General features: G+C 51.7%; 2 protein-coding genes across 3 annotated transcripts in view; both read left to right on the top strand.

The window, feature by feature from the left end:
- LOC140898353 (C-type lectin domain family 2 member D-like) overlaps positions 1 to 19,076 on the top strand; it is a 125,188-nt gene that overhangs the window by 39,321 nt on the left and 66,791 nt on the right. The gene's annotated exons all lie outside the window — the stretch shown is intronic.
- On the top strand, positions 1,022 to 16,688 carry LOC140898355 (C-type lectin domain family 2 member B-like). Of its 2 annotated transcripts, none has more exons than XM_073312066.1 (6): positions 1,022 to 1,123; positions 6,248 to 6,457; positions 8,952 to 9,065; positions 10,863 to 11,074; positions 12,323 to 12,426; positions 13,544 to 16,688. In XM_073312066.1, the coding sequence occupies exons 2-6, from the start codon at positions 6,424 to 6,426 to the stop codon at positions 13,680 to 13,682; spliced, it is 603 nt and encodes a 200-aa protein (XP_073168167.1). In that variant the 5' UTR covers positions 1,022 to 1,123; positions 6,248 to 6,423; the 3' UTR covers positions 13,683 to 16,688. The 2 variants fall into 2 exon arrangements, with proteins under 2 accessions (XP_073168167.1, XP_073168166.1); XM_073312065.1 differs by lacking the exon at positions 1,022 to 1,123 and adding an exon at positions 2,609 to 2,708.

Raw genomic sequence — 19,076 nt, 5'->3', positions numbered from 1 at the left:
CTTCAGGGGTCCCTTCCAACCCTGATATTCTGTGATTCTATGATTGCTGTGTGTCTGTGCTGCTCTGGACCCCAATAATCCCTCCCTCTAGTCTAGGCTGTGTAAATTCGTATACCACAGCCCATGGGATTACTGGTGCTTGCCTAGAGCAGTGGTTCTCAACCAGGGGTACATCTATGTACCCTGGGGGTACGCAGAGGTCTTCCAGGGGGCACATCAACTCATCTAGATCTTTGCCGAGTTTTATAACAGGCTACAGAAAAAGCACGAGCCCAAACTGAAATTTCAGACAGAGGATGACTTCTTTACACTGCTCTATAGACTACACACAGACAGGTAAGTACAATATTTATATCCCAATTGATTAATAATTATATGATACGAATGAGAAAGGAAGCAAATTTTCAGTAACAATGGCTGTGACACTTTTGTATTGTTATGTCTGATTTCATAAGCGAGTCATTTTTAAGTGAGCTGAAACTTGGGAGGGATGCCAGATAAATCAGCCTCCTGAAAGAGGTACAGTTGTCTGGGGAGGCTGAGAGCCGCTGGTCCAGAGGCCAGTAAGTATAAGTCTACACAGCAAAGGAAAACCCATGGCTGGTCCATGCCAGCTGATTCAGGCTTTTGTGGCTGTTTCATTTTTGTGTAGACTTCTGGGCTCTGGCTCTGGGACCCTCCCACCCGCTCAGGTCCCAGAGTCTGCACTCCGGGCTTAGCCCAGATGTCTACACAGCAATGAAATAGCCCTGCGAGCCCAAGTCAGGTGGCACGGGCCAGCCGCAGGTGTCTAGTTGCTGTGTAGACATGCCCTGAGTTTCAAGCAGGCACAAGGCTGGGTCTGGCACCACATGGCCTGTTTGTCTGAATGTTTATCCTGTGCTGATCCTACATCCCTCCTGAGTCATCTCCACTGAGTCAGCCCTGTGATTTATCAGGGGACGGAACAGCCAGTCACAGAAAATCATGAGTCACCCATATGTGACGGTGCAGAATTTGAGCAGTGTTGTAGCCGTGTCAGTCCAAGGATATTCACAGTGGGTGAGATATCTTTTATTGGACCAACTTCTGCTGGGGAGAGAAACAAGCTTTCGAGCCTGTCTATTCCAAGCTCTGCTGCTGGGTGAGTGGGGGGAGAGGGGGTAAATTGCTTCCCCCCCGTGCCTCAGTTTCCCCATCTGTGAAATGGCACTAATGATTTTTGTAAAGTGCTAGGTGATCTGCTTTATGAAAAGCGCAAGATACAAGCTAGATATTATATTATTATTATTATTATTATTAAAGATTGTGAGGTGTTCAGATAATCTGATAAGGGGAACCCTATGGCTAGAGCCCTACTAATCTGGGGGGAAGACCAGATAAATCTGATGTCCACTGGTGTAAGTAAGGGGAAACTGAGGCCCACACAGGGCCATTTTCCATGCGACAAGCTGTTGCCTACATATATCGTAGGTGGCCCCTCCGTCAGCAACAAACCTTGGCACCCTCTAGTGATTTTTCTGTGGGCCCCCTGTTGGCATGCGGGATCCCTCCCCGCACAGAGCCCCCTGCTGGAGTTGTGTTCCCCACCTTCTTCTCTGAACCCAGCCCACTCAAAAACAGGGTGCAGTGGGTAGGGAGACACTGATCAGAGTGAAGACCAAAGGCAGTGGGAACCCTTCCTACCGCCACCCCTCCTACAATTGGTCTTCCATATGCACCATGCCATCAAGGGGGAGGAGAGGAGTTTTTTAAAACCCTGCAGAGGTCTCTGGGTGAGGACGGAAGGGCCAGCTGCTAGCATCCCAGCAGAGCTCTGCGCTGGATTGTTTTAGGGGTTTCCCCTGGACTCCCTGCTCTTCACAGCAGTGTTCAGGCATCTGCTGTTACGAGCTGCCTGTGGCCTTCCAGAGCAGGCTCTCTGCAAACTCAGGCAGACCTCACTGTGTCAGCTGGGGGCATTTTTGGACACCAATCTTTGCAACCCTGAGGAGGGAGCTGGGGGGGGGAATGCACAAAGAACCTGCCGTGATGGTGAGAAGGGGAGAGAGTGATATGGGGGACGGGGGCATGTGGGGGACAGAGAGCTCCTGGCATGGAGGGACACACAGATGGGGGTAGGAATAGGGGTGAACAGAGGCCCTGGCAATGGGAGGGGGTGACACAGAGCTGATATCATTGGAGAGGGGATTGTGAGGGTGGCACAGCGAGCCTTTGGGTTGGGGGGAGAAAGGGGTACCCTGGTCTAGGGACATGAGGATCTGGGGGGCAAACAGAGCCTTTGGGCTGGGGGGAGAAAGGGGAACCCCCGGTCTATTGGCATGGGGATCTGGGGGGCACACAGAGCCCCTGGCATGAGGCAGGGAGGGGCAGCTGCAGCTGGGGTCTGTGCAACAGAGGGGGATGCTGGAGGAATGGAGGATGCAAGGGCCTTTGTTGTGTGCAAGGAGCTGGACACAAGCAAAGCAGCTGATCCCCCTTAGGAGCAAATAAAGCAGAAGCTGCGGGCGTGTGTGTGTGCGGGGGGGTTTAGCTGGAAAAGATTCTAGTTTGAGACCAGGGGAGTCGCTTCAAGCCTTGGGCTGGAGGGAGGGAACTGGGGTCTCGGCAAGGGAGGGAGAAGGGACTGGGCGGAGCGGGGTTGTTTACCTCGCAGCTGGATCAAGTCGCTGCTTTCGTTTTCGCTTCCTCAACCTGCCAGGGCAGCTCCTGCCACAGCGTCCTGGGAGGTGAGTTTATTGCATTAGTTTCCCGATGCCACTCCACGTTTGGCTGTCTCGGTGCTCAGCTGCACCGGGGTGGGGGGTATGGGGGGGCAGCTTCCCCCCTGCAGCCGTGATTGTTGGGTTTACTTGTGCACGGAGTTGGGACAGTGGATTGGGGGCCCTTCGCGTGGCACTGGGCAGGCGGGGCCGGCAGGAGTGGGGGGCGGTGCTCCAGGCTGGACCCCCCACCCCACTTGTGAGGGTGGAAAACTGCATGTCACCGCCCCGATGATTGTTTCCCTCTCGGGATGGTCTCCCCGCGGAATGACTTGACTCCGGCACCGCTGCTCCGGATGAGCTGCTCCCTGTGTGAACGCTTGGCATTCGCATCGGAGCAGCAGCAGCATTGGAATCGACTTTCAAGGGAAGGCAAGCCCTTCCCCCTTCTTCCTCCTCTCCACCCCCCTACCCCCAGCGAGCAACTCCTGGGCTCACTTGACTGCTTTCTTCCTTGCCTCTGTACTGGCTGCTGAGGACCAGGAGGGGGCGCTCTCCCCTTGCAGTGAGTGTCAGCACCCGGCTAGGGGGCGCTGTGCTTCAGGGAGTGGGGCGGGGGGCTCAGTAGGGGGTGCTCTCCCCTGGCAGTCAGCGCTGACCCCAATGCACCAGTGTGGCGCTAGGGGGCGCTGTGCTACAAGGAGCGGGATGGGAGCTCAGTAGGGGGCGCTCTCCCCTGGCAGTCAGCGCTGACCCCAATGCACCAGTGCGGCGCTAGGGGGCGCTGTGCTACAAGGAGCGGGGCTGGGGGCTCAGTAGGGGGCGCTCTCCCCTGGCAGTCAGCGCTGACCCCAATGCACCAGTGCGGCGCTAGGGGGCGCTGTGCTACAAGGAGCGGGGCTGGGGGCTCAGTAGGGGGCGCTCTCCCCTGGCAGTCAGCGCTGACCCCAATGCACCAGTGCGGCGCTAGGGGGCGCTGTGCTACAAGGAGCAGGGCTGGGGGCTCAGTAGGGGGCGCTCTCCCCCGGCAGTCAGCGCTGACCCCAATGAAGCGCTAGGGGAGCTAGGGTGAAGGTGCCACCTTTAAGCTGCACCCCTGTAACTCATGTAACCCCATTGGGGTTCAGAGAGCCTGGCCCCTTTTACAACCTTGTCCTGAGGCAGCGGAAAGGCGGGTTGTTCTGGGATGGGGAAAGGGGAAGCGACAGGGTGTGCGTGTCTGGAGCTCCAGACAAGAGAGCTCCAAGCGAGCAGGCCCTCACGTAGCGAGGCAGCCGAGAACCTGCCCAAAGCCCGGAAGGGACAGAGCGGCTGACCGGGGACACCCCAGGACGGGAGCCAGAAGGAGCGCCGTGCCAGGGAGGAATCGCCCGAGAAGGACAAACCGGCGCTGGACCCCGGATCCCTGCTGCCCAGAGCCGTGTGGGACCATGAGTGCTGAAGCATGTGACCTTGCATTGGGAATAAGGAGGGAGGCTGTTAGCTAGTTAAGTGGGGAGGTGGTTGCTCTGTGCGGCTTTGCAGAGCGCTGCAGAAGAGGGCACCGGCGGGGTTTGTTGGGGTCTGGGGAAAGTTCACTGCACCGGAGGTGACTTGGGAGCACCCAAGACTCACCTCTGGCCCGGAACTGTGCCCGGATCTCCTGAACTCTCAGCGGACACATTGCTTGGTACCTGCCCTTTCAGACCGCTGGTACCATGGGCCTGTGGGGCCTTGTGTTGGATGTAACCCTGTTTTTCTCCATTCGTCCCTCTGTAAATAAATATTTCCCTTTCCTGTAGTCATTGGACTGCTCTGGATGTGTGGTGTCTTTTACTCCAGGGGTGTGGAACAGGTGCCCACGGGGTGACAAGGAGTTTCCCGGCTGCGTTCCTGGAAGCACCTGTTCTTGGCCGGAGCTGCCTGCACAGCGGCCTCCATCTTGGCCACGAGGATGCCATAGTTAAAAATCGATCTCGTTATGCTGAGGCAAATACCTAATGTAGATGCCAGGGTCACCGGAAGGGGGGGCCCGGGGGCCATGCCCCCCTCCCCCTTTTTACTGGCTGTAAGCATAGGTGCAGACTCCGTGGGTGCTCCGGGGCTGGAGCACCCATCGGCAGCCAAGCTCCCCCCACCTCACCTTCCCCCCTCGCCTGAGCGTGCCGCATCCCTGCTCCTCCATCTACCTCCCAGCGCATCCTGCCGCCAAACAGCTGTTTGGTGGCACTTAGGACTTTCCAGGAGGGAGGAGTGGGGACATGGCGCGCTCAGGGGAGGAGGCGGAGAAGAGGCAGGGCTGGGGCAGGGAATTTGGGGAAGGGGTGGAATGGGGGCAGGGCGAGGGTGGTGCAGGGGCGAGGGTGGGGTCGAGCACCCACCGGGAACAGTGGAAGTTGGCACCTATGGCCGTAAGAGCAAGCAACGGGGGTGGGGCAGAAGAGCGGGCCTGTTCTTGGGGAGACGATGCAGGAGCAAGGCCCCAGGGGAAGATGCGGGGTGGGGGCGGGGTCTCGGGGGAAGGGGCGGGGTCTCAGTGGGAATGCACACCACGGGGGCAGAATCTTGGGAAGGGGCGGGGCTTCCATGAAACTAGGCAATTGTCAGAGCCGGGGCTCAGGGAGAAGGAGCGGTGTGGGGGCGGGGCCTTTGGGGGGCACAGCAGGGGGGCGGGGCCACAGTTCGGGAGCCTGTGGCCCCCTCACTTTTAGCACACTTCTGCTGCTCCCGGCCCTTCAATGGTTTGTCTTCCTTCAATTGGTTTAAATCTACATCTACATTAGGAATTTTCAGTAGGATCATGAGAAGATCAGTGTTAAAACTGAGTTAGTTACACTGCTATAACCTTTCTAATATAGACAGGCCCACAGATTAGCAATCCAGCACATTCCGCTTGTTCGCAAGCTGCTGGTGGATGCCTGAAAGTTGCCATTATCCGATGCTGCGTGATCAGCAGAAGTCAGGATTGTGGTGCTGTAGCCAGGAAAGGAATGGCTAGGACGTGATTTCTCTGGCTCCAGCCCCGCAAACCTGCCTGCAAGCAGGGGTTTTCCCTGGAGAGTGGAGATGCTAGGGATTTTTTTTTTTTTTTCTAAACTGTCAAGCCGGTTGCCAATAGCCAGACCGGTTACCTTTATAGTCAACTGGACAGTATTGGTTCCAGGCAAAACGTAGTGAGGGTTGTTATTAAGCAGCATCTACTGTAAATACATCTCTGGTTGCGTGTGGTTGCTTTTTCTGTGTCACTTTCCTGAAGAGGAGGGGGCATTCCAGCTAAATTTCCACATGGGAACTGGCTTCCTGGAAAATTCCCCTTTAGTTGGACTTTGGACAGGGGCAGTTCTCTTCTTTTCCAGTTGTGGTGGGTGAATAAATTCCCGTGTGTAATCTCTGTCTGTCCATTTTACTTTCTAAATCCCTTTGCCATGCGGTGGCGGGGAGGTGGTCCAGGTTTCTGAGGAAACGTGAGGTCGTTCGTTACACTGTTAACGCCTCTGGGTGTGCGGGCCCAGCTGGGGAAGGAACTAAGGGTACAGACAAACAGCCAACCCTTGAAAATCGGGACTGTTACTGTCTCTTGATTTCAGTTTGGTCCAGTCGCTGCCAAGGGGAGAGGATCCGGCGCTGGGATCTCTGAAGTTGATTGCTGCCTCCGGACTGGACCCAATTGCAGCTAGAGAGGAACTGGTCAGAGCCCAGTGCCCACACCCCAGCGTTCATCTGTCTCGGTGAGAGAGGAGAGGTGACAAAAGGCGTGGATCCCATGGCTTTAGAGCAGTCGCTCAATGGAAGACAAGGTAACTAACGCTTGACTGAGTAGGAACAGCCTGGGGGCTACATCTATACTTAGGGTGTCCAGGTGCCTGGTTTTCAACTGGAAAGTCCAGTTGAGAAGGAGACCTGACAATGTCTGGTCAGATCTACTGACCGGCCATGCAAAGTCCGGTTACTGCTGGTGGGGGAGGCAGGGCGGTGCCGGGTCATCACCCGTGCCAGCCCCTACTCAGCCGGGGTCACCTCCTACCTGCGTCGGGCGGCTGCAGCTCCCAGCCCTGGCTCTGCAGGCGAGTTCCTCCTGACCCAGGAAGGGGAGAAGGGGGAATAAGCAGCAAGCAAGGGGGGAGGAGGGAAAGAGGAGCAAATGGGGGGCGGGGCTTTGGGAGGGAAGAGTCGGGGCGGGGCCTCGGGGGAAGAGGTGCAGCTTTGGGCGAAGGTCGGGGCAGGGGCGGGGCCTCGGGGGGAAGAGGCGGGGTGGGGGGAAGGTTCTGGCATACCTGCTAGACTGTCTGTTTCTTAAATATTACAAAATTGGCAACCCTACCTATGCTGCCTTCTGGGGGTTGGCATCAAGAGTCCCGGGTCCCAAGCTTCTACACGCAGGCCCCCTGGTTCGTAGGCGCAGCTGGTGTTTTCCAAGCACAGACATGAGACGATGGTTGTATGGTGGGATTTTGTGGCCTGGTGTGACCCAGGTCTGTTTGGCGTCGTGCCCTGTCCCCCGTCTAGTGGCATCTAAAGATCACTGAGTCTGCTACAGTCTTAGCGAAGAAGTATGTGGCTTTTAGTTCACGAATAGAGGCTCATACACTGAGCTTCACTGGTTCCAGGTTCGATCCCGCCTGCCAACAGACCGTGCTCCACTTGCATAGTGTTCATATGACTGCATGGGTTTGTTCTTTCTCGCTCTGCTTTATGCTAAGGACAACGGAGCCAAGTTTTCCATTGCTGCCCCTGTTTCACCCAGAATCCCACAGTGGGCATTGCCGAGACTAGCTATGTGCCGGGCAGGAGGGGAACTGGATTGCTTGTTTATGCAAACATAGGTTTCTGTAGACATACAGTAAATGCACACCTGCTCCTGTGGCTTCATCCGCCAGGGCCTCTGAAATGCTTCCATCAGGAATATTTTGACGTTGGTCTAGCATTCCGTTCCATGACTGAAGGGATTTCAAAGAAACCGTTAACTTCTGCCCAAAACAGTTTTCATTGAACGGACACAGTCATTTATTCAAACAGTACAACGGCCCCCTCCATCCAGGGGTCTTTGCACCCCTTACAAACAGCCAGAAATAATGCTGACCACCCACGTGGTGAGGTAGGGATCGTCCCCACCTTACCAAAAATGGGGAAACTGAGGACCTGGAGAGGTGAGGAGGAAAACTTTTAAAGCTTCCTCACTTTCAAAAGGAAGTTTGAAGACTTAGGAGCCTAAATGTCATTGATTCCCCCCCCCCCCCCCCCAGTGAAATTTAGGCTCCTCCGTATCAAAGTGAAGTTGGTTTTTAAATGGGGTTTAAATTCCTAGAGCACTTGGAGTCAGTGTTTCAAAGGCAAGTAAGTGATTTGCCAAAGGTGATATGGAGTCTGTGGCGGGCTCAGATTGCTTGACTCTCAGTCCTATTTTGACTAGTCTGGACCGATAAAGAGTGATCAGTGCAGTCCCAAAACTGGGAGCGGGCTCATCTCCTTTCTGAGGATCCTGTGGATGTGGGAGAAGGGAAGGAAAATGCCCTTTTTTTTGCTGAAGTTTTGGTGGCTTAATTATTTTGGCTGGATGGAACTAACTTGAGAAATAGTCAGATGAGGCACTTTAGGGAAGCTAAAAGGAAACCGTGCAGAAGGAAAGTCTTGTGGCTAATGCACAAGACTTGGAGTCATGCATCTGCTGCTGGCTTATTGTGATCCAGAGCAAGCCGCCCCTCCCTCTGCCTCGGTTTCCCTATCTGTGAAGTGGTGGCAATGATACCGCCTAGCAGGTAAGCAGATAAGCTCCGTGATGGCAGAGGGCTGCGAGCATTGGAGGGAAGGAGCTGTGGAAGTGCAAAGTCAGTGACCCCTTGGGATTTCTCCAGAGTTTTCCACTGCCTTCCACGAACCTAGGGTTGCCAACTCTGACTGAAGCTATTCTGGGAGTTGTTGTCCCCCCCCTACACACACACACATGATGTAATGTAGGTTTTTTTCAAATATCCTATTAAAATCTCTCTGATTGCTTCAATAGTCACTGGGAGATTGATGGTGATTCCAGGAGACTCCAGGCCAATCCTGGAGGGTTGGCAACCCTACATGAACCTGGTTCCTTGTATTAAATGTGGAAGCACCGACCTTTGGGTGTCAGACTGCGAGGGGCGCCGTACCAGGGGCACTTTCTCAGCAGCATTAATACTTTACCATCTGTTCCCCACCTGGGAAGCCAGTTGTCCTGGCGATGGGCCAGCTAATGGAATGCTACCTGGCCTCTGGCAAGATAAATGCCATCTGGTACCATGAACGGGTTTTGTTCTCTTTCAGGTGACTTGCTTCACCTTAGACACAGGAAACCAGTTGGGTGGAAAGTCCCCCTGATTGTCGGTGTTGTACTCACAGTCGTTGTGATTGTTGCTGTTCCCATGATACTTTTGTCCGGTGAGTTGTCAGCCTTCACTGCTGTCATAAATAGAAAGGGAAGGGTAACAACCTTTATGTATGCAGTAACATCAAATCCCTCCTGGCCAGAGGTACAGAATCACTTACCTGTAAAGGGTTAATCATTTCCATTAACCTAGTTGGCACCTGACCAGAAGGACCAATGGGGAAAGAAGATACTTTCAAATCTGGGCGGGTGGAGATTTTTGTTTATGCTCTTTTGTTGTGTGCCCTCTCGGACAGAGAGAGGGACCAGCGCAGGAAAAAACATCTCCTAAAAAGATCCTGAATTAAATTACAGAAATTGTAAGTAATAGCAAGGAAATGCATTAGAGTATCTTTTGTTTTAGCTTGTGAATTTTCTCTATGCTAAGTGGGAGGTTTATTCCTGTTTTGTAACTTTGAAGTTGAGCCCAGAGGGGAATCCTCTGTGTTTTAAATCTTTTTATTACCCTGTAAAATCACCTTCCACCCTGATTTTACAGAGGTGCTTTTTACTTTTTTTTTTTAATAAAGTTCTTCTTTTAAGAACCTGATTGGTTTTAGTGTCCTAAAAACCCAAGGGTCTGGTCTGTGCTCACCTTGTTACCCTATTGGTTGGTATATTATTCTCAAGCCTCCCCAGGAAAGGGGGTGAAAGGCCTTGGGGGGATATTTTGGGGGGCTAGAGCTCCAAGTGGCCCCTCCCTGAATGTTTGTGTAAATCACTTGGTGATGGCAGCAATACTGTCCAAGGACAGGGAAAGGAATTTGTGCCTTGGGGAAGTTTTTAACCTAAGCTGGTGGAATATAAGCTTAGGGGGTCTTTCATGTGGGTCCCCACATCTGTACCCCAGAGTTCAGAGTGGGGAGGGAACCCTGACAACTGCCCATTCCCCAGCCACAGGCTCTCTCCTAGGCGGTGTGAGGTGGGGAGGCATGTGGGGTCATATGCCCCCACTCAGATTTCTGTCGGGGTGCATGGCTGAGAGGGACATGCCTGCGAAAGGCACCAGCAGCAAGCGCTCCCGCCAAGCCCCACTCGGTGGCACCCAGAGCAGGGAAGCGAGACGGGGCTGGCAGCCCAGGGTACAGGGAAGCCGGGTGACTCGCATCCTTCCTCGCCAGCCAGCAGCTGCAGTTACCAAGTCTGTTTTGGCTTGAAATTACCTGTATGCGATGCTTCCGGCAACCGCCTCTGCTGGTCCCTTTGGTTACCCCCCCCCCCAATACTTTCCACAGAGAAGCTAGCTTAAAACAGCCCTTCTGGCTGGAAGTGTTTCCCTAGCTTGTGGGGACAGTCCCTCCACGGGAAGGCTTAGGAGACTCCTGGGATCAGATTTTAAAATGCTCCGGGCCAGATGTTCAGGACCCAACGGGCCGAGCCCTTTTGAAAGTCAGCCCTGAGCAAACAACCAAAGCGCCTTTAAACCGGCAAATCTGGGCTTGCACCTGGTACGTGACCCATTTCAATGTTAATTGATTTGTGGGCACAGAAAGGTGCTACAAGGAGGCATGTTTATCAGCTTCCTCCAGCTTCCTCCCTTGAGTTTAGGAAAAGCAAAATCTCTTATCACTAAAAGAAAAGGAGGACTTGTGGCACCTTAGAGACGAACCAATTTATTTGAGCATGAGCTTTCGTGAGCTTCATTCAGTGGATGCATCCGATGAAGTGAGCTGTAGCTCACGAAAGCTCATGCTCAAATAAATTGGTTCGTCTCTAAGGTGCCACAAGTCCTCCTTTTCTTTTTGCGAATACAGACTAACACGGCTGCTACTCTGAAACCTCTCTTATCACTGTTACTCTCTTAACTTCAGTGAAATCTCCACCCGAATCCAAGCTGCCTCATGTCTCCACCCCAACCCAGCTAAATGCAAAACGCCCTACTGCCTGCTGCCCGGATGGCTGGGTCGGGTTTCGAGGGAAATGCTATTATTTCTCTGATACTGAGGGGATCTGGGACTCCAGCCAGAGCCTCTGCTCTTCACTCAACGCCTCCCTGGCTGCGATCGACACCCAGAAAGACCTGGTAAGGGAAAACGAAAAATAAAACGGGTATAGACACCAAGCGGCATGTTGGTATGATCTTGTCCCAGGGTTCCTTCTAGTGCTCTTGTGAGGAACAAATCAGCTGGAACAAAAGCTCTGGCAGCTGAACCCTCAACTCAGATAGATACAAATATTCATATATTTTAAAAAATCCAGCCATGTTAATTAGAACATTAGAACGGCCATACTGGGTCAGACCAATGGTGCATCTAGCCTAGCGTCGTGTCTCGGATGGTGGCCCTTACCAGAGCTTCAGGGATAGGGTTCAGCACAGAGAATTTCTGGAGTGACCCACCTCTGTCTTCCACTTCCAGCTTCTGGCAGTCAGAGCTTTAGGGTCGCAAGCCTGGGTTTGCGTCCCTGACCATCTTGGCTAATAGCCATTGATGGGACTTCTCTAGTTCTTAATGGTGATTTGCAAAGGGTTTTTAAATAAATTTGGACTTGGGTCCCAATAAATCTTACTCCGTCTCTGAGGACACTAGATGGGGAATGCTGTGAGTTACTACCGAGAATTCTTTCTCAAGTATCTGGCTGGTGGGTCTTGCCCACTTGTTCAGGGTCTAAATAATCACCATCTATTGGGTCGGGAAGGAATTTTCCTTGTGGGTCAGATTGGCAGAGACCCTGCAGGTCTTCTTGCCTTCCTCTGCAGCATGGGACATTTGCACGTTTAAACTAGAGTAAATGATTCTCTGTAAAGTGAAGTCTTTAAATTATGATTTGAGGACTTCAGTAACTCAGCCAGAGGTTATGGGTCTATTACAAGAGTGCCTGGGTGAGGTTCAGTGGACTGTGATGTGCCAGAGTTCAGACTAGATAATCATGGGGGTTTCTTCTGGCCTTAAAGTCTGAGTCTTGCAGACAAGTGCTATCTGCCCCAGTCCCCCCACCAGATATCCGCCCGAGTCCTCCCACCAGATACCTGCCACTGTGCCCAACAATGTAAGCATGTTAGCTGGATGTTGCTATAAAAACATTTAGCAGCAAAATAGTTAACGTTGAGTTTGCCATCACTAGGTTTCAGAGTTAACAGGGGTGGAGCTGAAGTGTGCAGTTCATCGCTAATGTTTGAGATTCTCTGCAGATTCAGGGACCATCTACACTAGGAAAGCGATTTGTTTCAGGCAGCAGATCCCCTTGAAGCGGTGACTGAAAATAGCTTAACCGTTTCAACAGCATTACAGACTATAATGAATAAGGTGCTTTTTTTTTTTTTTTTTTAAAGAACTTCATTATGCGATACAAAGGCCCCTCTGAGTACTGGATTGGCCTGAAGCGAGTATCGGCGCAGCTCTGGCAATGGGTGAATGGCGAACAGTTCAACAACCTGTGAGTCCTTTTCTAGCTAGTCACGTTGTTGGGTTCCGAATGGGAAAAGGGCTGCATTCAGGCAGGTAAAAAAATTAGTTATTCCCAAAACATGGGTTACTTTTCTCCTTCGTGACATTTCCCCGGGTCTTTGGGGCTCATCCCCCATCGCTGACCTAGCAGATCAGCAGGCTGCATGCCCTTCCCCAGGCTCCAACCCTCTAATGCGCGGCTTAGGTGGAAATGAAAGACCCAGGTATTTTTCTGAAAAGTTCAGTGGGGATTTAAGCCCAGATTTTAAAGGTACTTCAGCATTGCAAAGCCGAAATAATTTTAGGAACATGAGTCACTTTCAGAAGTGACTTAGGCTCAGAGGCGGATTAAGGTTTTGTGGGGCCCTGGGCCAGATCAAGTGAGGGCCCCTCCCCACCCCTTCCGCCTGCAGTCCCGCCCGGCCCCGCCAGCGCTCTTGCTGGGGAAATGAGGTCAGGGCGCGGGGGCTTGCCTCGCTCCGCCCGCCTGGCGCTCCTGCTAGGGAGTGAGGGGAAGCCCCCACACCCTGACCCTGCTCCCTGGCACGAACATTGGGCAGGTGGGGCAGGGCACAGGGGTGCCTCAATTTGCAGGGACCCCTAGGCAAGGGCCTCATTGGCCCAGTGGCTAATCTGCCACTGCACCTGCTCCTAAGTCACTTGGGCCTCGCAATGTTGAGCAGAGGAGCAGTATAAATAACTAAATAACTTTCTGGAGCTTAGCCCTTCCTCCTCCTCCCTAGCAAAAAACAGTAGGAAGAGAGTCTCCAGTGCCCATGCTGAGTTAATGCCAGTGGCTGCTGATGAGGAATCTGGCAGGACAATCCCTGAGGTCGTAGCTATGCTGCAGAAATAACCACGTTTGTGACCCAGCTACGTTAAAAAGTGTCTTGCATTGCCAGTGTGGACAAAAGATAGTTCCTTAATCCTACTGGAGATCAGCATTTTAGTCTCTTCCTCCCCACCCTTCTTGCCAGGAAGAGTTCGAGTGGAATGAGTGATGCAGGAAGGGGGCGATCCTGAGGGGTTTCACTGGATGGGCCCGTCCGATGGGGCACATGCCCGGCCCCTGCCAGACTCTAATCACCAGGGCATCTCCTTCGCAGGTTTACGGTAAGAGGAGAAGGCGACTGCGCATACCTGAGCGACGGCTTTGCCACTTCGTCGTGGTGCTCCACGAAGCGCTACTGGATCTGCAGCGAACCCGACGGGATGCGAAGGGAGGACGCGATGCCAGGGGACTGAAGGGCGAAGCTTGGGGAAACGCCTCCAGACCCAGCTGCCTTACACTCCAAACATCGCTCAAGAAGATCCTTGATAGAGCTTGACAGTTGTTTTTTTTTTTTAATAAGCCTCTCTTTTGATTTTCTCTGTGTTGTGGCCCCTGTATAATCCTCTCCTTCCTGGTTGTGTACTAAGACCTGGTCTACACTTAAAGCTTAAAACTCACTCCTGAATGCTGTAGTTAGGCCGACGTAACCCCCAGTGTAGTCGCAGCTAAGTTGCCCTCGCTACCGTCACTTGGGAAGGCAGAGTTCTTACAGTGACGGAAAACCCTCTTCTCCCATGGTAGGAGATATCTATGCTCTGGGGCTATGCCAGCGTAGTCCGCCGCCATGTCCCCATACCGTAGATACGGATAAAACCCCTTCCCAGCTTCCACTGCTGCTGTCTGTCAGGGGGTGTCTACACCTCAATGAGGGTACGTGGGGGTTACGCTACCCACCCAAGTCTTTACCCAGGGTTCCAGCCTGCGCAGCTGCGGCATCATTGCTCCAGTGCTAGTTAGATTAAAATTAGCTTGTGTACGTCTACATTAATTGCAGCCAGACCCTGTGCTTGCAATGTAGACGTACCCGCAGCTCTGCTGGGCCGGCTGGGCGGGGAGGCAGCACAATCGAAACAATCTTAAATAGCAACAGGGTAAGAAAATCCACAGCAAGCAGAGATGTGAAACACAACATCCTCCCAAGGGAAGGAAGCTGCGGCAAGACACAAGCAGCCAGGCTGTGGGTTTTCTTCGGCGGTTGCAGAGCCAGGCTCCATTCGCTCATGCTGTCTCCCGACACCGAGCAACAAAGTTGTAAGTTAAAGCTAAATGGGACCGGGATCTGAACTCACCAAAAGGCCCTTTGTTGATGCTCATTCAGAGCTACCTCCTGCATAGGGTCGACTGGGGTGTGTTGTCTCCCGGATCAAAACGTAGTTGTTCCATCTTTGATGGAGAGTCTCTGTTGTGGAGCCAAGAAGATAATTAAGGAGGGCCAGAAATGAGAGGCAGGTTCAAATGGAAATCGAAATGTCTGCATGTTTGAGAGTGTTAGGGCCTTGCTGGGCTTATTGAGACTGGAAAGGGAAGGCCAGGCATGCGTGCCAGAAGTTGATAACTAGCGAGGTGAGCTAGCAGAGCAGGTAGAGAGGCGGCTGCGGAGATGCCGAGGAGCGGCGTCTGCCCTCGTGAGAAGGCAGCCGGTTTTGTACTCTGTAATAGCAATGCGTCACCAGTGCGTTCCAGCGACAGGAATTTGCCTGCAAACTCCTAGGCAGAGCAAATGCCTTTTACTTTAATTGAGGCCTCTTTACGAGTTCCAGGCAGAGAAGCTGGAAGCGCGGCTCCCGGCACTCTGAGCCTGTCCACACTGGCGCTTTAAAGCACTCAAACTTGCTGCATTCGGGGTGGGGGGGGCAGTGTTTTTTCACACCCCTGAGCCAGGAAGTTAGAGCGCTTTGTTTTGCCAGTGTAGACATGGCCTTAGATAAGTACAAAGGTCAACGTGGTCAAACCCTAAGACGTAGAGTTTTTAGATGCTGCAAGGTTCATTTTTTAAGTGTTGCTTAAGAGTTTAATTCCCCTTGGACTCCTTTGCAAGCCAAGTTAAGAGTACTTTTGTGGAGGACAAGATGTGTATTTTCCCCTAGTTTGGGTATTTTGTAGCTGCATCATCTGTTCAAACCATGGGAGGCTGAATCTAAATAATTGAAATGTGGAAAGTCTCACAACTCATGAAAATTAATCGGGTGATGCCATGGAGTGTTCACCTCTTTAACGATTTGCTGTTCACTACTTTTGTTTTATGAAGTTTGATATGACTTAGTCATTCCTATAAGCTAACTGTAAAAGAAAAAAGCACCTTATTTTTCCTTCTGTTGTAATTTGCTCATAGTCATTGCTCATAAAGTTTCAGGCTGGGGGGTACCTCTTGTTTTGTTTAATCTGTCTCCCCTCCTTCTCACTTAGAGACAATGGAGTATTTTCTAACGAAAAGTTTGTCAGAAAATATGTCTTTGTTGAACATGAATGGATGAAACTTCATTTTCAGTGAGTTCATCTTTTACGTTTTCTGAAGTTGTTTTTTTTTTCTTTCAATTTATTATCAAAACCATTTCAGGGGGAAGCCCAACTTTTCCAGAATTTTGTAAATGTCTTGAACTGTGGAGTTTTTTTTCATTCTTCTCTCCACTTTCTGGCTGCCTTCCAACTTTTGCCAGGCGGAAACGAGTAAGAGCGTTTCCGAAAGTAATGCTTTGTGTTCAATTAACCTTTCAAAGTGAAGGTGTTCCTTAAAAAAACTACAGGAGTCCTTGTGGTACCTTAGAGACTATTGCTCAGATAAATTGGTTAGTCTCTAAGGTGCCACAAGGACTCCTGTTCTTTTTGCAAATACAGACTAACACGGCTGCTACTCGACCTTAAAAAACTACCCCCTTCACAGACCCATACAAACCCTTTCTCACTCACTGTCTCCAAAGTGGAAGAAATTGGGAATGAATAAAAACATGTAAGTGGGGAAAGAAGTTTTGCACTTAAATTGTTCCATTAGGATGTTTGAAAGGGGATATTTTTTTCCTTGTGAAAACTTTTGTAAGGCAAAATGCTGCTTTTCCAGCTAGCTCTAGTCTTTATTGTTGTTGGTCTCCTCTTATGTATTGGTTTATTTTTATTTTTTCCCCTGACCCAGTGCCATCTGCTTGGCTGGAGAAGATGCTGCAATGTTGTCTAGGTTTATTTCAGAGCGCCCTGATCTGCTGTTTAGAGACCAGGGTTGGGAGGATCAAGGTGGATTTGAGCCTTGCTGGGTGGCTCTTCCAGGCGATCCCAGTATGGAAATACCCACTGCAAGCATTAAAATAGGGGGGAAGCTAATATACCAATCAGCGATACAAACTCAATACAGGGGTTATTGTACAGATTTAATGTGCCTAGCTCTGTGACTACTTGTACTTGTAATTAAAATAATTATTCAACACTCAGATGCCTGTGTTCAAGAAGATCTGTCCTCTCAGTCATACTTTCACATCTGCGCCTGCGAAGTGCAGCTCTGCGAGGTTTCCATTCATACGTGTGTTTGCATGCGGACAAGTTCATTCTGTGCGTGCACATGCCCCATGGGGGGCGCTGTTTCTCTTGTGTATTTCTAAAGCGTCCCAGCACTGACAGAGTGGAGGGTGGCGTTTTTGCAGGCCCTCCACCTTTGAGAACTTTACCCTAAGCCCGAACCTTAGTCCTGTGTTTCCCTTAATCAAATAGGGGATCTGTTAATGCCATTTAGATCAGGACAGCTTCCCTCTGGCAAATACACTTAACATCACCACTGCACATTTCACTATGAATCTGATTCTCCTTCCACACCCGACATCCAGAGCATGGGGTTGCATCCCTGACCGTCCTGGCTAATAGACATGGATGGACCTATCTTCCATGAACTTATCTAGTTCTTTTTGAACTCAGTTATACTTTTGGCCTTCACAACATCCTCTGGCAAGGAGTTCCACAGGTTGACTGTTTCCTGTGTGTAAAAATACTTCCTTTTGTTTGTTTTAAATCTGCTGCCTATTAATTTCATTGGGAGAGCTCTGGTTCTTATGTGAAAGGGTAAATAACGCTTCCTCATTGACTTTCTCCACACTGCTCATGATCTTATAGACTTCCATCCTCTCCCATCTTAGTCGTCTCTTTTCCAGCCCCAGGCTTTTTACCCTCTGCTCATATGGCAGCTGTTTCACACCCTTCATCAGATTGATCATATCTGCATTACCACGCACTGTCACACGGCAGCTGAGATAAAGCCAGCTTCCTGCAGGTCAGCCTTTGCTGATGTGTGGGAAGCCCGTTTTCCATCTGCTCGCCTTCGAGCCAGCGCTGATTGGCCGGTGTTCTCTGGTTGCTTAACTCTGGGTGCAGCCCACCCTTCCTGTGTAAAGAACAGCTGGTAGGGGAAAGACAGTGCTGCAGTTTCCTGCCTGGATGTAGGCCCCAGCTCAGTCTGTCTGCAGTGGGGTTTGCTCCCTTGCTTGGGGGGCTCCAACACTGGGATCCACAGAGAGATGTGCTGATGTCGGACGATCATCTGGCAGCCATGCACAGAAGCCAGATACCCTGATCCATCAGTCCCAGGGCTTTCTGTCTCTCTTCTCTTCACCAGCTTCCTGGCAGTCCAGCTCCCCCAGATGTGGGTGTAAGAGAAACACACGACTGATCTGGGACCATCCCCATCCCCAGTGTGACCCTACTGAGGTCAGCAGCGTGGTGCAAAAGATTAACGCATCAACTGAGCTAATTAATTGATGGATAGATTTACGCCAGTGGTTATTTGAATCCCTGCAGTGTAATAAGTTTGATGCGGATTTCCTAGCCTCCGGGGACTGCACTGGGGCAGAAGAGGTAGAAAAAGGCTAATGAAGGCCCACTCAATCCAAACTGAGACAGCCAGAGGGAGATGATTAAAAGGAAGAGCCTTGCTCACCTGCAGGCAGAGAGAGCAGATCTGAGGCTGAACTCGATTTCCCACAGAAGAAGTTAAATTTCTGTTACTTCTGGCTGCTTTGGGCGTGGAGTGCCCCAGAAAGGGGAGAAGTTCGGTAAGTGGCCCAGCTAGAGAGCGAGGTCTCTGCAACCCAGTCAGTGGTGGAGGATGGGGGGAGAAGCCCAGCTGGGCCGCTGAGGCTGAGGGCCTCACAAGGGGGCGCTCTTGTAAGGACATGCTATAACACAAACTGCATTTGGTCCTGGCGTGAGGCTCCCCATAGAGGGAATGGCAGTGGGGCATGCTCGTGCTAGGGCAGCCCTGGGCTTCTAACGCTGCGGATGGAGGGTGTGAACTAAGTTTAAGGCACTGTACACCCCGCTGTTAGGACTTGCTTTCCAACAGCAGCCAGAGCAGACTCACAGACTAAAAGCGTGTAATATTGACACCTAGCGGCCAGGAGACATTTGCTCTCCTTCTGCTAAATGGTGATGAAAGATATTGGGCGTTAGGACACGAGCCCAGCAAGGCTAGTCCAATATTCTGCCCTGGGGGTGGGGGGGGGGGTTGCAGAGCGAACCTAGGGGAGAGGTTTGCATTTGAGACCCCGGAGAGCTAAAGCCAATGCTCACTCCACAGCACGTTGGAGCTTCTGAAGAAGCCTGGAAGGTTCCCCATGGGTTAAAAAAATTCAGACAGCTGTGATTTATTATTACATGTGTTGCAGTCACACCAAGTCTTCAGCAGAGATCAGTGCCCCCCCCCCGGTGCAAAGATAAATGAGACACACTCTCTTGGCTGCATAGCTTACAACCTACAGAGATCAGAGGGGTAGCCGTGTTAGTCTGGATCTGTAAAAGCGGCAATTGTCCTGTGGCCCCTTATAGACTAACAG

Source organism: Lepidochelys kempii, chromosome 14, assembly GCF_965140265.1.
Source record: "Lepidochelys kempii isolate rLepKem1 chromosome 14, rLepKem1.hap2, whole genome shotgun sequence".
NCBI lineage: Eukaryota > Metazoa > Chordata > Testudines > Cheloniidae > Lepidochelys > Lepidochelys kempii.
Note: the sequence above shows the minus strand (reverse complement) of the source record. Positions and strands in the feature narration are given on the sequence as shown.

What these genes read in the sequence shown, in the direction of transcription:
- LOC140898355 (XM_073312066.1), top strand. Translation starts at nt 6,424, where the DNA reads ATGGCTTTAGAGCAGTCGCTCAATGGAAGACAAG. An exon ending in GTCGCTCAATGGAAGACAAG is followed by an intron (nt 6,458 to 8,951) that starts GTAACTAACGCT and finishes GTTCTCTTTCAG; the next exon opens with GTGACTTGCTTCACCTTAGA. An exon ending in TCGACACCCAGAAAGACCTG is followed by an intron (nt 11,075 to 12,322) that starts GTAAGGGAAAAC and finishes TTTTTTTTAAAG; the next exon opens with AACTTCATTATGCGATACAA.